This window comes from Cydia fagiglandana, chromosome 1 (genome assembly GCF_963556715.1).
Source record: "Cydia fagiglandana chromosome 1, ilCydFagi1.1, whole genome shotgun sequence".
Classification (NCBI taxonomy): domain Eukaryota; kingdom Metazoa; phylum Arthropoda; class Insecta; order Lepidoptera; family Tortricidae; genus Cydia; species Cydia fagiglandana.
In genome coordinates this window covers 4,074,929-4,088,779 of record NC_085932.1, presented here as the reverse complement: position 1 = coordinate 4,088,779, position 13,851 = coordinate 4,074,929, and the positions used below count along the sequence as shown (strand labels likewise).

Genomic DNA, 13,851 nt, shown 5'->3' with positions numbered 1-13,851 from the left:
AGAACTGGTTTGTTTGACCATTAACCTCGATTTGGGGAAAAAAAAGAAATACCTACCATACAAGCTTTGATTAATTTCATAAATGGAAAAAGATCTGACTGATAAGTTTTAACCTTCTAAGACCCTGCGTACAAATTTTTTGTACATAATATTCCATAATCTATTTTGAACTCTTATGGAGTAAGTAACTAAGGGTTCAAAGTCAAAAACAGAAAGAAATGCTTCTGGGAGTTCTAGGTCTGAGGAGGAACACTATTTTCCTTGTACAAAATCGAGGGTCGGACTGATCTCTCAAGAAAGCTTTTAACCAGTGCATATTACAAAAAAATCAGGATAAAGCAATTTTCGGCATAACTTGCAACGAATCCAACGCTCATCAGCGAGCTGCATAATTGCATGCATTAAGTGACCTGACCACTGCGACTGAGTGTACAACCCTTGAGTTAGACCCAGAGAGATAGATAATTCAATCAATAAAGCATGATATTCATAAACACGCAACCTTCGGCTTCCGAGTAGACCCGGTCCGCTGTCACGTGTGTCTTAATGACTCCGAGTTAAAAAATGATGTCCTATAATTGCATATTTTTTTTCGACTTGTGTCCCTAGCCGGTGTTATCTCCGTTGACATCAGCGCTGATAGTGGTGAGTGGTGACAGGTCGAATACGGTAGGACGCCGGACGGCGCACTTGCGCAGCGACAGATGTGTCGGACGCATGTCGGACGAGATTAATGGTCTGCATGCGCCCGCGGCGGTGCGGCGGCGACAGCCACAGAAGCCCCGTTCTGTATTTACTGAATTTATGACTCTTTTGAACTTATTAGGCTTCTTATACTGGGGTACCTATTGAAGATACCTACCGCTCCATTATTGGGATTTAGCAATTTCATCCGAAAATGACCGTTTTCCAAACAGTTGTTACGAAAACGCGTGGTAATCTAAAACAATTCCAAACTTTTGAATGCTCTACTAAGGTAGTATTCGGTTTTGGTGCCTTATATTATTTGAGTTTTTGGATTGCCTCTTCGATCTCCTTTCAGAGTTATAGCAGGTTCTAGGTCATTGGCTGTGTCATCTCGTTAAATTAATCGAGACAGCTGCACCTGATGGTAAATTTAATTTTTAATATTCCCTGCATCATCATCATGAATTAGGTTATTATCACCAGTTTTCGCAGAGGATTGATGGACTTACATATTATTTGCTTTGACATTCAAAAAAGGCGATTAAATTGGTGCTTTACTGCTTCATGTTCTCTCTTTTGCACTGTACTGTAAGTGGAATTATTTGGATAGTCTTTCCCCATACTTTTATGCCCCTGAATATAGTTCTCTGGCCTCGACTTATTACGCATGACGATTGCCTTCGTTTCTAAAATAAGACATAGCAACAGCATCTTTGGCCGGAAAGCAGCTTCAAGCAGTTCTCTACGGACCTTCTGTAGGCTCGCTGGCTTGTGTGAGCGTGGGCGCGAACCGCCCGTGGCGCCACTCGGTCTGCGCGCGCGTTCCCACGCCTCCCCGCACCCCGGCCGCCCCGCCCCGCCCGCCGTATCTTCTCGTGTATCAACCAATATGACGTTTTATAAATAAATGCTCAAAACTTTCACCGCCTAATAAAATACGGGTTTTGCTGAAGTGCGTGAATAATTATTTAACCATGTAAAAAACCTGTTTAATTCAGACGCTTAGAGACAAACGTCGTGTGTCGTGTCGCATTGTCTTCTCGGGGCAATATCACTTCTCGCCATAGATCGTCATAAATCTACTCGGCTACTCTTTTCCGAACTACAACAATACAGAGATAATTTTGAATTATTAGATTTATAATTATAACAGGTTTGTTCCAAAGTTATTGACCCAAGGCCCATATTGCATCTTAATATAAATTCGTAGGTTCCAGTAGATTAGCCCATCTTTTTTAAAATTTATTATGTATTATTATGGAACATAGCACTTCATACTCACATCAGTTAAACTGTTTACCTACTCGTGAAACTGGTTTAACCTGTATGCCTATAATCCCAACGTTGAAGGCTAGGTGCTGCTGGTGTAATGAGTGTTTGCGATAATTCGTGACATTCTTCGAATTTCTTATATCATCATCATAGGCCTTTCAGTCTATTGCAGATACAAACAGTGTAAGGCAGGGTGACAACGTTTTTCATGGCTGTATAAGCCAATACGGGAGCGGGGGAATTTCTTACATAATTAAGTTTAAAATGCGAACGTTACTATTGACCGTGCAACCGCGAGCGGATCGTCTTCTTTGTTTCAGCTTGGGCAAAATGCTTTCGTATCATGGTCGGTAGTCCCGCTGTTCTTTTCTACAGGTCCCATTTCTCAGCCGATTTTCGTGAAATTTTGTGTCCATGCAGCACGTTAGATAGAATACTCTTTATTGGCACACCACAAAAGATAAAAATGAAAGAAAAAAACAATTAATCAAAGGCAGAGGCAGACTACGGGCTGCCTTAACGCTAAAAAGGGATAAATAGAGTTCTATCAAACAACTTTGCCAGTAGGAAAAGACGCTATATTCAAATTCTTTATGGGATGATAGATTAACCCTCGAGCTCGAGCCTATTTGTTTTTGTAATTTGCCTCCTTTTTCTACTGACTGAAATAGCTTGACACTTACAATTTAGCTATGGAAATTGTCGAGGTCTACACCCCATAGAGCCACTAGTATAGCAGCTAGATATACGCTGTAGCAAGGCAGTTTGTTTCTAGGTAGATGTTTATTATGTGACAGACTACAGTAGGTCGCATACAAGCGTAGCTAAGTGTTACTTCCAAGTTTATTGAAGCCTAACGGAATCTTTGTCGAGGACGGGTTCAGGGGCCGGCGCCAAAGTGCAGCTTTGTCTAGTTAAAATTACATGCAAACATTGCAAACCAACATAACATTATGTAAATGTGCTTGTCGTCCTGCATTTAGAATCGAGAAGATGCATGTATCCTGTATATTAATGGGTATCTCAACAGATGTCGCTTCGACTGCTGCATAGGTACCAGTGGCGGCGCGTCCATAAAAGCCGATTCCCAATTTCCCACCGGCTTCCCTGTTTTTGGACGTTTGAGCAGAGTTGTAAAGGAAATATGTAACCCAAATTAGCCCCATCGATATTTTGGAAATTAAATTTAAAAAAGCGACAAATTCAAAATATTTTCATCATATCGTTTATTTTCAACTTTATGGCATAAATGAAGAGGACTAAACTTGTAGAGAATCAAATTCAGTGACCCCCCCCCCCCCGAGGGACCTACGAAAAAAAAATCCAGGAAATGATTATTCACAGGTCAAAATCTATAATGACTGAACTATTTCGCCAGTTTTTATTGTAGACGACAATATGTTGCACGTCGTAAATCCAGAGGAGCCTCGGGAGAGCGGACTCGGGCATGTTCTAAAACGTTAATGGCGGTTAATATCGCTCGTTCGCCAAATTACGCCCCATAAAAATTATAATATTATCGCAACTTACCTAGAAATACAGCCATTAACTTGTTTGATCCATTTTCAGCCGGTTCGATAATTGGGCATGTGGCCTATAATTAAACGATTTTAGTTCAAAAAAACATTGGAGCTGTTAAAGCTGTTTCAACAAAAAATATGGGATTTAATTAATCCCAATTCATCCGTATTAGTTTACTCTGTTTACCAGATAGTTCGTAGTCACGTGTACTCAGCAGGTGACATATATATCACCTACTGTCACTTTCTCGAATCATGTTCTGTAGTCAGCAAAATTTTGCCCGTTTATAAGAAAATCCAAGTTCACTTTTCCCATAATCGCCCCGCAAATAGCACGTAACATAATACATCAACCACCAGCCGCGGGTAACTTGCAGCTCTGATGCGTTGATTTCACCAGCACGTGGCCGTGTGGATTTCATCCGGCCGGTCCGAGTAAAACTGGAGGATTACCACAATAGTTCATGAATTAGAAATGGAAAGTCGCGTCCGGACAAATGTTTGCTGAACGTGCTGATTGCGCGGACATGTGATGATGCTAATCGAGCGTGGACCGTAGTTGTCGACAAATACTACCCTAACGCACAACAGAACGTAGACTTTAGGTGTAGGTGACTGTACCTATTTGTCAGTAACTGTATAGTCAGCCAAGAAAGTGGTCTACCACTTTTCGACTCTAATATCATCTAATTGAAAATAGAGTCGAAAAGTGGTAGACCACTTTCTTGGCTGACCGTACGTATACTGGAGCTGATTTAAAATGCAGCTTATTGGTGCCCTATTGATATTCCGAAAAAAATTACGCCGATTTTTGTTTCGCCGACAACGATTCGCCGACGGGTTCTTTGGCAGAGTAACGATTGGCCGAATCTCATTACGCATAGTAGCCGTTTGCGAGAGTAGTCAATAAGCAGAACATTGATACGCATATTTACTATTCGTAGAACACAATAGGTCGAATGTTCATTTGGCATTAATATTGACTAGAAAAACTTCTCTCTAATTTATTATTTTACTAAATTAACTTTCACATACTCGTAGTATTCAATGAAATTGCTAAAATAGCAGTTTAGGTTGGTTTAGAGCTGCACCCCTAAGAAAACGAACCGTTGCTGGAAAAGTGGGTTAGGTTAGGTTAGAAATAGTTAGTACGCCTGGGTTACAACGGAAGAACAGCGCTGGCTTTGCCAGCAACATGCTGAGTTGTGACCCTTTTATGGCATTTTTCACTAAATGTTATACATTGTATATTTGTCAACATGTTTTTGTCATCTGTGTTTGTTTGTCATAAATAAATGTATTTCTATTCTATTCTATTCTATTCTAAATCCGACCCCCAAGAAAACGAACTGTTGCCAGAAAATTGGGTTAGGTTAGAACTACGACCCCCAAAAAATCGAACTTTTCCCAGAAAAGTAAGTTAAGTAAGAACTGTGACCCCTAAAAAATTAAATCTTTCCAGAAAAGCAGATTGCGTTAACTTAAATTAACGACTCAATAAATAAAATTCGACTAAATGACTATTCTGTAGGTATCTTAAATTTTGGTAAAAACCGTATTTATAAGAAGTAACTTTTCTACAGGTCCATGAATCTGTGAAATGAAATTACATGAACAAATTGTCCTTGAAACTAAACCAATGTTTATATTTTTTGGTGAACCATAACATAACTAATCCGAACTAAAATTATTTGAAGTAAATATTGTGTAAAGATTTTGCTATTTGAAATTACAAGATTTTTTTTCTGTGAAACAAAAATCTATAGAAAAATTGCCGGCAAAACAAAGCTAAACCATATAAATATAATAATTTTTATAAACCATAATTTACTTAAAAAAGGATAATATTTTATCTGATAGTTTTATTTTTAGGTTTTCTTTATTTCTGCAAAAAGTTTTTGTTTCGAAAATAACGACTTTATATAAAATGTGAAACGTTATTCGATTAAACATTGCTTAAACGAAACGATTACTTTGCTAAATGGAAATCGTCCAATAATAGTTCTGCTAATTTACACAGAAGCGAACTGAACGGTATGTGAACCAAGAGTCTACGTAACGTTAGTCGACCAAAAGTTACATTGACAAATAAATGACTCTGCGAAACGATGTTCGGCGAATCTTTGTCGGCGAATCGATGATCTGCTAAAAGTTTCTCGGAGAATCATTAGGTACCCCAACTTATTACCATAGTAAACAGTTTTTTTATCCACAGCTGACTTACTAATTCTACCTACTAAACATCTTTTTGAGAATGTGTTACATAGGGTTTACGTTAACCTTTAAACGAGCAATTCTTGTTTATTTGGGTACCTAATGATTCTCCGAAAAACTTTTAGCAGATCATCGATTCGCCGACAACGATTCGCCGAACATCGTTTCGCAGAGTCATTTATTTGTCAGTGTAACTTTTGGTCGACTAACGTTACGTAGACTCTTGGTTCACATACCGTTCAGTTCGCTTCTGTGTAAATTAGCAGTAACTATTATTAGACGATTTCCATTTAGCAGAGTAATCGTTTCGTTTAAGCAATGTTTAGTCGAATAACGATTCACATTTTATATATAAGTCGTTATTTTCGAAACAAAAACTTTTTGCAGAAATAAAGAAAACCCATATCCAAAAGGATTAAATAATATATTATCCTTTTTTAAGTAAATTATGGTTTATAAGAATTATTATATTTATATGGTTTAGCTTTGTTTTGCCGGCAAGTTTTTCTATAGATTTTTGTTTCACAGAAAAAAATTCAAGTTATTTCAAATGGCAAAATCTTTAATACAATATTTACTTCAAATAATTTTAATTCGGATTAGTTATGGTTTACCAAAAAATTTAAACATTGGTTTAGTTTCAAGGACAATTTGTTCATGTAATTTCATTTCACAGGTTCATGGACCTGTAGAAAAGTTACTTCTTATAAATCCGGTTTTTACCAAAATTTTTATTTATTGAGTAGTTATTCGTCAATTAACGCAATCTGCTTTTCTGGAAAGAATAAATTTTTTAGGGGTCGGAGTTCTATAACCTAACCTAATAACCAACTTTTCTGGAAAATGTTCGTTTTTTTCGGGGTCGTAGTTCTAACCTAAGCCAATTTTCTGGCAACAGTTCGTTTTCTTGGGGGTCGCAGTTCTAACCCAACCTAACCCACTTTTCCAGCAACGGTTCGTTTTCTTAAGGGTGCAGCTCTAAACTAACCTAAACTGCTTGTTTAGCAATTTCAATGAATACTACGAGTATGTGAAAGTTAATTTAGTAAAGTAATAAATTAGAGAGAAGTTTTTCTAGTCAATATTAATGCCAAATGAACATTCGACCTATTGTGTTTCGACCAATGGTTTCTCGGGTAATTATGACAATTACTAAATGATTATTCTACGAATAGTAAATATGCGTATCAATGTTCTGCTTATTGACTACTCTCGCAAATGACTATTATGCGTAATGAGATTCGGCCAATCGTTACTCTGCCAAAGAACCCGCCGGCGAATCGTTGTCGGCGAAACAAAAATCGGCGTAATTTTTTTCGGAATATCAATAGGGCACCTGTTTATTTATATATTATGGATCTCAAAAACGGCTCTAACGATTTCGATTAAATTTGCTACATGGGGCTTTTAGGGGGCGATAAATCGATCTCTGTGTTTATATGGTTTCCGAGCAAAGCTCGGTCTCCCAGATATAAAATACTTATAAGCATAGGTACACTGAGAGAAAAAACTAACAAAAACACACTTAGAATTACAAAAATAAAACTTAATCCGGGGACAAGGAGAGTCAACTAATAGGAACAAATTGACTTTTGCAATTTCTATTAGTAGGATATACAACTTCTATTTTTGTAATTTGAAGTATGCTAGAGTAATTTCAGAAATTTGGTTTTGTTATTCCGAGAGGTGCTTTAGCAATATCGGAGGTGATGACGTCATGGGTGAAAACTAATCGTTTTGTAATTCTAAGAGTGCTTTTGCAATATCGGAGACGATGACGTCACAGGTTTTACTAAACTGTACTGCGATTCCAAGCTAGCTGTTGTTATTCTAGAGATAATGACTTCACAGGCAAAAACTAAACTGTTTGCAATTCCACCGCCCCTAGCACAGGTGCGCCGCGAGAGCATGTCGCGCGCGTGGTAGCTACCCGTCTCTATTTCTGTCTGTATGAATAAAATAGCAATTGGTAGTATATCTCTGTGCTAAAGAGGCACTATAAAAGCCTGTCGAAATATTCTACCCATTCCTTTCTTATTCATACAGTCAGAAAAAGACTAGTAGTTATTACGCGCGCAACATGCTCTCGTGGCGCACCTGTGCTAGGGAGGTTGGAATTGCAAACAGTTTAGATTTACCTATGATGTCACTAGAATAACAACAGCTAGCTCGAAACAATATATTCCTGTAGACCCCAACTACACAGTAGGTCGCGGGTTAATATGTCCATGGCGCACAATATATCCTAAATTTATTATTTAACTTAAGTATATTTTAAACAAAGAAGGCACGAGACACGCCCGCCCGACATCCGACACAATACTAACTCTAACCAAATGAACGTAGCAAGTAGTAAATTTTACTAAAAGTACTAACATTCGTTTCGTTGTGTTGGAATTACAAAACTCGTTTAGTGATTGGTACAACAATGAACATAAAAACAACAAGTCTATCTACTAAATACCAGTAAACTTTGTAATGTCGCTATAGTAACAACTGAATTGTTATTTTAAATGGGGTAATGTTATTCCCGCGAACTCGTTTTTTAGATATTACAAAACTATGTAATTGAGACATTTACTAAAAACATAACTTGAAATCACAGATGATTTTTTCCAAAAATCGCAAACTTCACTAGTAAAATTCGGAGAACTTTAGTAGTAATGAAAATGGATTGTAACAAATACTGAACTTTGTTTAATGCTCCATTTACTAAAGTCTGTTTGTTGAAATTAGATTTAGGATTACTGAGCTGTTTGTAGAAATAAATAAATTTTACAGAAATAGTGAAAGTTCCATAATTATTACTAAAACTTTATTTTTTCCCCCAGTACAGAACTGTTTTTTAATTCCTAGTGATGATTTTTCTCTCAGTGTATTTATTGAATTCGAACTCGGAGGAATTTGTCGCCAAATCAAAAGTGTAAGTATAAAAAAAGGTAAGTATAAAAACCGTATTCCGATAAAATACTAAAACATAGAAAGTAAAACAACAAACCGGGACGAAAACACGGCATGACAAAGAGAGTGAAAGGGCCAAGAATAGAAGGTAATAGATGTAAAACACCTTAGCGGGATTCCCGTCAGGTGCGCTCCCGCTCGCGATGCGGCGCACGCGCGGCTTTCACTGCGCATCCTGGTTTATAGCGGCTCCTGCTCCTTTGAGACAATAAGTGACAGAGGGGCTACCGCGAAAACCGAAATTCGCAAATTGCGGGGATTTTTCTCTGTCACTCTAATTACGCCGTCATTGGAGTAAAAGAGAAAGATCCCCGCAATTTGCGAACTTCGGTTTTCGCGGTTTAATTATAGCCCAGAATATAAGTTGGCAGTACGAGATTAATCATAACCAAAATAGTTTTCATGTCGAGTGCTACGTCAAGTACTTATGGAGATTTGTAGATTACTGTCAAATTTAGGCAAAGATGGGTGGTCAGAATCTAAGCAGTTTCTTAGGACACCACGTCAATGGTTTTGACCCCGAAAGGAAGGGTTCTAGAAATTGCATACTAGGGCATCAAAAAAAAGTGTTACATATACGATTTCGGAGAATCGTATGTCAATGTTTTCTAAGGAACAGTAATTTTATTCGTGATTTTGGAATTGGCCCCTTAGGAAAAGTTATTCAGTATGACCTACATATTCACCCCTCAGAGTATGGTCAGACATAACGAAATCACCCTAAGTAAAGGGTTAAGAAATCCGATCGGTAGTGAACATAGCGTTGGTAACTATATAGTTCGTAATTAGCCCGAATACTCGTATATGAATCTGAAAGTAGGTATACATCATTAAATTAAAACTATTGTTCATATAACTACGTCGAATGTATAATGGGACACGAACCGGTCGAATCCAAGTTTTTTGAGGCAGAGAAAGAAATCCATAATAAGGTATCGAGGTCAGGCCGTATGGGAACAGGGGATGGCTGGTTAATGCGTTCTTTGCCGGCGCGGCATTTTAACGAGCCGCGGCCAAAAAACCCGCGGCAACTACCAGCTCTAATTGCACAAAAATCGCGAGGCGGGTATTCTGTACCATTCAGGCATTCACAATGGTCCGGAGCGCGTCGCCTCTGGCGATCCTTTATGAGCGATGAGCGATCTTTGATAACGCTTGAAGTTACGGGTAGGTACCTAAAGATATGTAAAACCAAACTAAGTTGATAGGACAAAAGAGTAATGACTAGGACTGGGGGATATTACAGGATAGAATTGGTATTTAGGACTCTTAATCTAGAATATCTACATGATTTTTTACAAGGTTGTAATAATCCGTGTTATAGTTTCCATTAAGTCAAATCTTGCCTACAAAAGTTTTTAACTGTCCCGATATTATCTACCTAAATCAACTTGGACACTAAATAGCATGGCTATTTAGGTACATAACTTCGGTGGCAATGCAATATTGTAGGTATTATTAAGTTTGCCAGATGGTGGACAGACTGGACAGTGGAACTCGGCAGATCGTCGAGTTTGATGCGCTCATTGAAATCGTGTTGAGTAATCATTATAATCAAGAATAATCTATTCATGTTATTTATTGTATCCACAGAACCACGTCCGTACGATAGTGCTGCTCGGGCTGCTGGCGGCGGTGGCGGCAGAGTTCAGCGCGGCTGACAGCTCCTCGCTCAAGCATATAGCTAACGTGTCATGTAAGTTAACCCAATGATATTATCCCGTTCGTTCCATAAAGGAAAGAACGAGACAATTTATGATAACCATACGAAAATGTCAGAATTCACTTCAATTGACATTAACGCACCTTTATATAAAGTAATTTTGTTTGAATTCCAGTCGCCGCAGAGGACCCGATGGCAAGTGGATCCGCGTCGATGTTCTCCCCGCGGATGGACTTCGAGCAATGGCGGCCGCTGACGGGGCGCGGCGACCCGCTGCGGAACGACCCCACCTACGACTACGAGCCGCCCGTGCTCGAGCGAGTGCACTACTGGGCCGACGACACCCGCCTCGAGAGAGAACACTACCCCGAAAGGAAATCAGAAGTACTCATGCTCGGAGTCTCCTCCCGCAAACCCAGCTTGGGGACCCGACAACCCCTTCCTTCCCGACGGCCCCACCGACCCCCGCCCCCCAAATACGAAGACTTCCAATACAAACTCAACGACCACTACCCTATGACTATCCTAGTTCCACCGCCACCTCCGCCTCCGGGCCACAAGACTCCACTCTTCGTCCTCGATGATAAACTACCTCACCAAACCCCACACCCCAAACCAGAGCCACAAACAAAAGAACCCACAACTAACGCTCCGGAGCACCTCACGTCACTGTACGCCCTACAGGAATCGAATTTGATCTACCAGTCGTCGTCAACGAATCAAAATTGGATATTTAACACTAATCAAACAAAATCTAACTACAGTTCGGTGAGTAGCGACTACGCCGGCTGGGGACCGACGACGCCGCTCGACGAGAGCGACGTCAACGACACACTCAACTTCATCCTCAACGACCACTTCGACTTGTCCAAACAACCGTACGCGTTCTACAAACCAGTGTTGTCGGAAGCGCCCCCTCCGCCTCAGAAGAATCTTAATCCGATATTGCTGCCAATGTTCGTTCCTACCGCTCTTCCGCCCACCGAGACACCCGCACCTGCTGCACCAATCACAAGTTTTACTGATGCTTCAAGCGCTTGGACAGTGTATGAATCAACGACGGAAACTTCAGAATACTATGAAGATACGACAACCGATAAGCAAAGTTCATACTTCCAGCCCACACCTGTCCCCACGCCGGCGCCTGCTCCTAGACCGACCCCTGAGAAGACCTCTTTATTCGATATGTTAGGCTCCATGATGAGCATGCCGCTGGTAAATGGTCCGGAGAGACCCGAGGACAACCTATACGCGCACGCGTCCAACAACATCCACGTGTTCAAGGAGACGGAAGACCCGGCCAAACTAGAAACCATGCAAACTATGCAGCCGCCGCCAGTTACAAATACAAAAACAGCAGAAGGCTCGTCAACACCCGTCAAACAAGCTCAGAATCTGAATCCCTTCATTCCAAGTGGCTTCACTCCGAGACCCCCGCCGACTAACGTTCCATATTTGCACTTGCGACAGACCACACCGGTGACTTTAACTGCCGATGTTTCAGAACGAAAGCCGACAACGGAGGTACCTTCAGTACCGTACTTGATCATACAAGGACATTCAAAAGTCAAAACATACGGATCGAAACCTAAACCAATTCACAATGATGCAATTAGTAATGAAATTATAAAACAGAATGAAACTAACGAAGTGAAACATTTACACACCAAAGAAAAGGTTAGACATGACAAACCTTCAGCGTATAGAACAAGCCGGACACAGAATTTGCAAGCGTTAGTAGAGAACGGGTTAGGTTCAATAGAAATTCAGGAAGCTAACGTAGGGATCAAGTATGACGTCAGTGACGGAAGCAATGTTCCTGTGGAAATATACAGGAAAGGAATTGTCGACAGCGACGTCGACATAGATAATTACAAGAAGAAAGGAAAGAAAGAGCCGCGAAAGAAGAGACAGGTAGATTTAGAGGATTTGATACCTTTTGACGAAGATACTATAGAAGAATTCGTGTTTGACTTTCTGAAGAGCCGTAAGAACGACACGGGCGTGACGGGGCTGATCGCGCAGGCGGTGACGAGCAACGCGGCCAGCGAGATCGTCGACGACCTCGACGACGACGACGATGAAAACGATGACGATGATGATGATGACGACGACGACGATAGATGAGCTTCGTGAAAGAATGTTTAGGTAAATTATTAAAATGTAGTTATTGTTATTATCGACTGACCATATTAAGTTATTTCCGTTATTAATAAAGTTAGATAAATAATGCAAACCATTTATTTTATTTCTTGAACCAAACCCAGAGGACTTAAATTTCTTTTTAAGTTGAACTCTTATAACCTTTTTTTAGAGAAAGTAAGTAGGTACTTTTACTTTTGCTTAGAACCCAATAACTATATATAAAGCTAAGGTCTGTGTAAAATAGGGTTTAAAGATTTTTATTAGAAATTACCCGAATACACAGTAATTACTAATTACAATTACACGATACCTACACGTACCTTACAGACAGAGATACGTACCTATACGAGTATTATTACACACGTTTAACTTTTAATCAAGGTGAATGATGAATTCCTTTATACTTAACTTTGAAGTCGGTTAAAAGTTAAAACAACAATAATTAATAGCGGCAATAGAACATATATATAAATATCTGTGAAAATTTCATGAGTGAATCACTGTTCATGAGTTAGAGCCTGGTGACAGACAGACGGACAGCGGAGTCTTAGTAACAGGGTCCCGTTTTTTTCCCTAATTGGGTACGGAACCCCAAAAACTAGGAACATTCGGTGCATAAAAATATTATTCTTCAGACGCTCCAAACAGATACCTACGTGATTTTAACTTTATAAACTTACTCATCTTTTTGCGTCGGGGGTTAACAAACTTGAGATGTGTCAGGCAGTGTTAATGTTAGTTCAGAGATTTCCAAACGCCATAAATAAAACGACACAGCCGGCACCTGTCTCCACCGTGAACGTAAACACATTAATGCGAGCTAAGTAGCCCAATATCTATTGATGGCAATGAGAAAATTATTTTCTTCTTAATTATGTAGGTTCTGACACGGCGTACAAAAACCGAGCACGCAGGGACGTTTTCACAACTTGCCATTGTAACGGCTGCCAAGCCAGTTTACAGAGATCTCCGATTGCTTACAGTTGTTGCGAGCATTGAAGTCTAATTATAAATGGGAACGAACGGGCAGTCGAGTCGAGTTTAATAGTGAATATCTCCCAGGTTCTCGCGGCCATGTCGGGCGCTCCCGAAGCGGCGGACGCGGCACACTGACACACACTTACTTACCATCCTTTTCGTGGAAATAGACCTCAGATAAAGTGAAAGCGGCAATAGATAATCCAGCATTTGTTGAAACTCGAGGCGCAGTGTAGGAAAGTTTTCTTCGACATTGACCGGTACTTCCTGTCCATTTTGAACCCATATGTAAACATAATACAAGTTGTAAGAAGAAGAAGGTACAGCCAGCATTTAAAAGTAGCGGATTAGACTACGCTTCTAAGGTACCTAGGTACCATCTTCTAATAACTTAACAAAAAGAGATACGAG

General features: G+C 39.8%; 1 protein-coding gene across 2 annotated transcripts in view; it reads left to right on the top strand.

Annotated features, from left to right (window-relative positions):
* The window catches only part of LOC134679635 (mucin-2), a 32,132-nt gene extending 19,576 nt beyond the window's left edge, over nucleotides 1-12,556 (top strand). For both annotated transcript variants that reach the window (XM_063538595.1, XM_063538587.1), the window contains exons 2-3: nucleotides 10,248-10,350; nucleotides 10,493-12,556. In XM_063538595.1, coding sequence (XP_063394665.1) covers nucleotides 10,510-12,444 — 1,935 coding nt within the window. In that variant the 5' untranslated portion in view covers nucleotides 10,248-10,350; nucleotides 10,493-10,509 and the 3' untranslated portion in view covers nucleotides 12,445-12,556. The remainder of the gene's footprint in view (nucleotides 1-10,247; nucleotides 10,351-10,492) is intronic.
* Nucleotides 12,557-13,851: the final 1,295 nt, after the last annotated feature.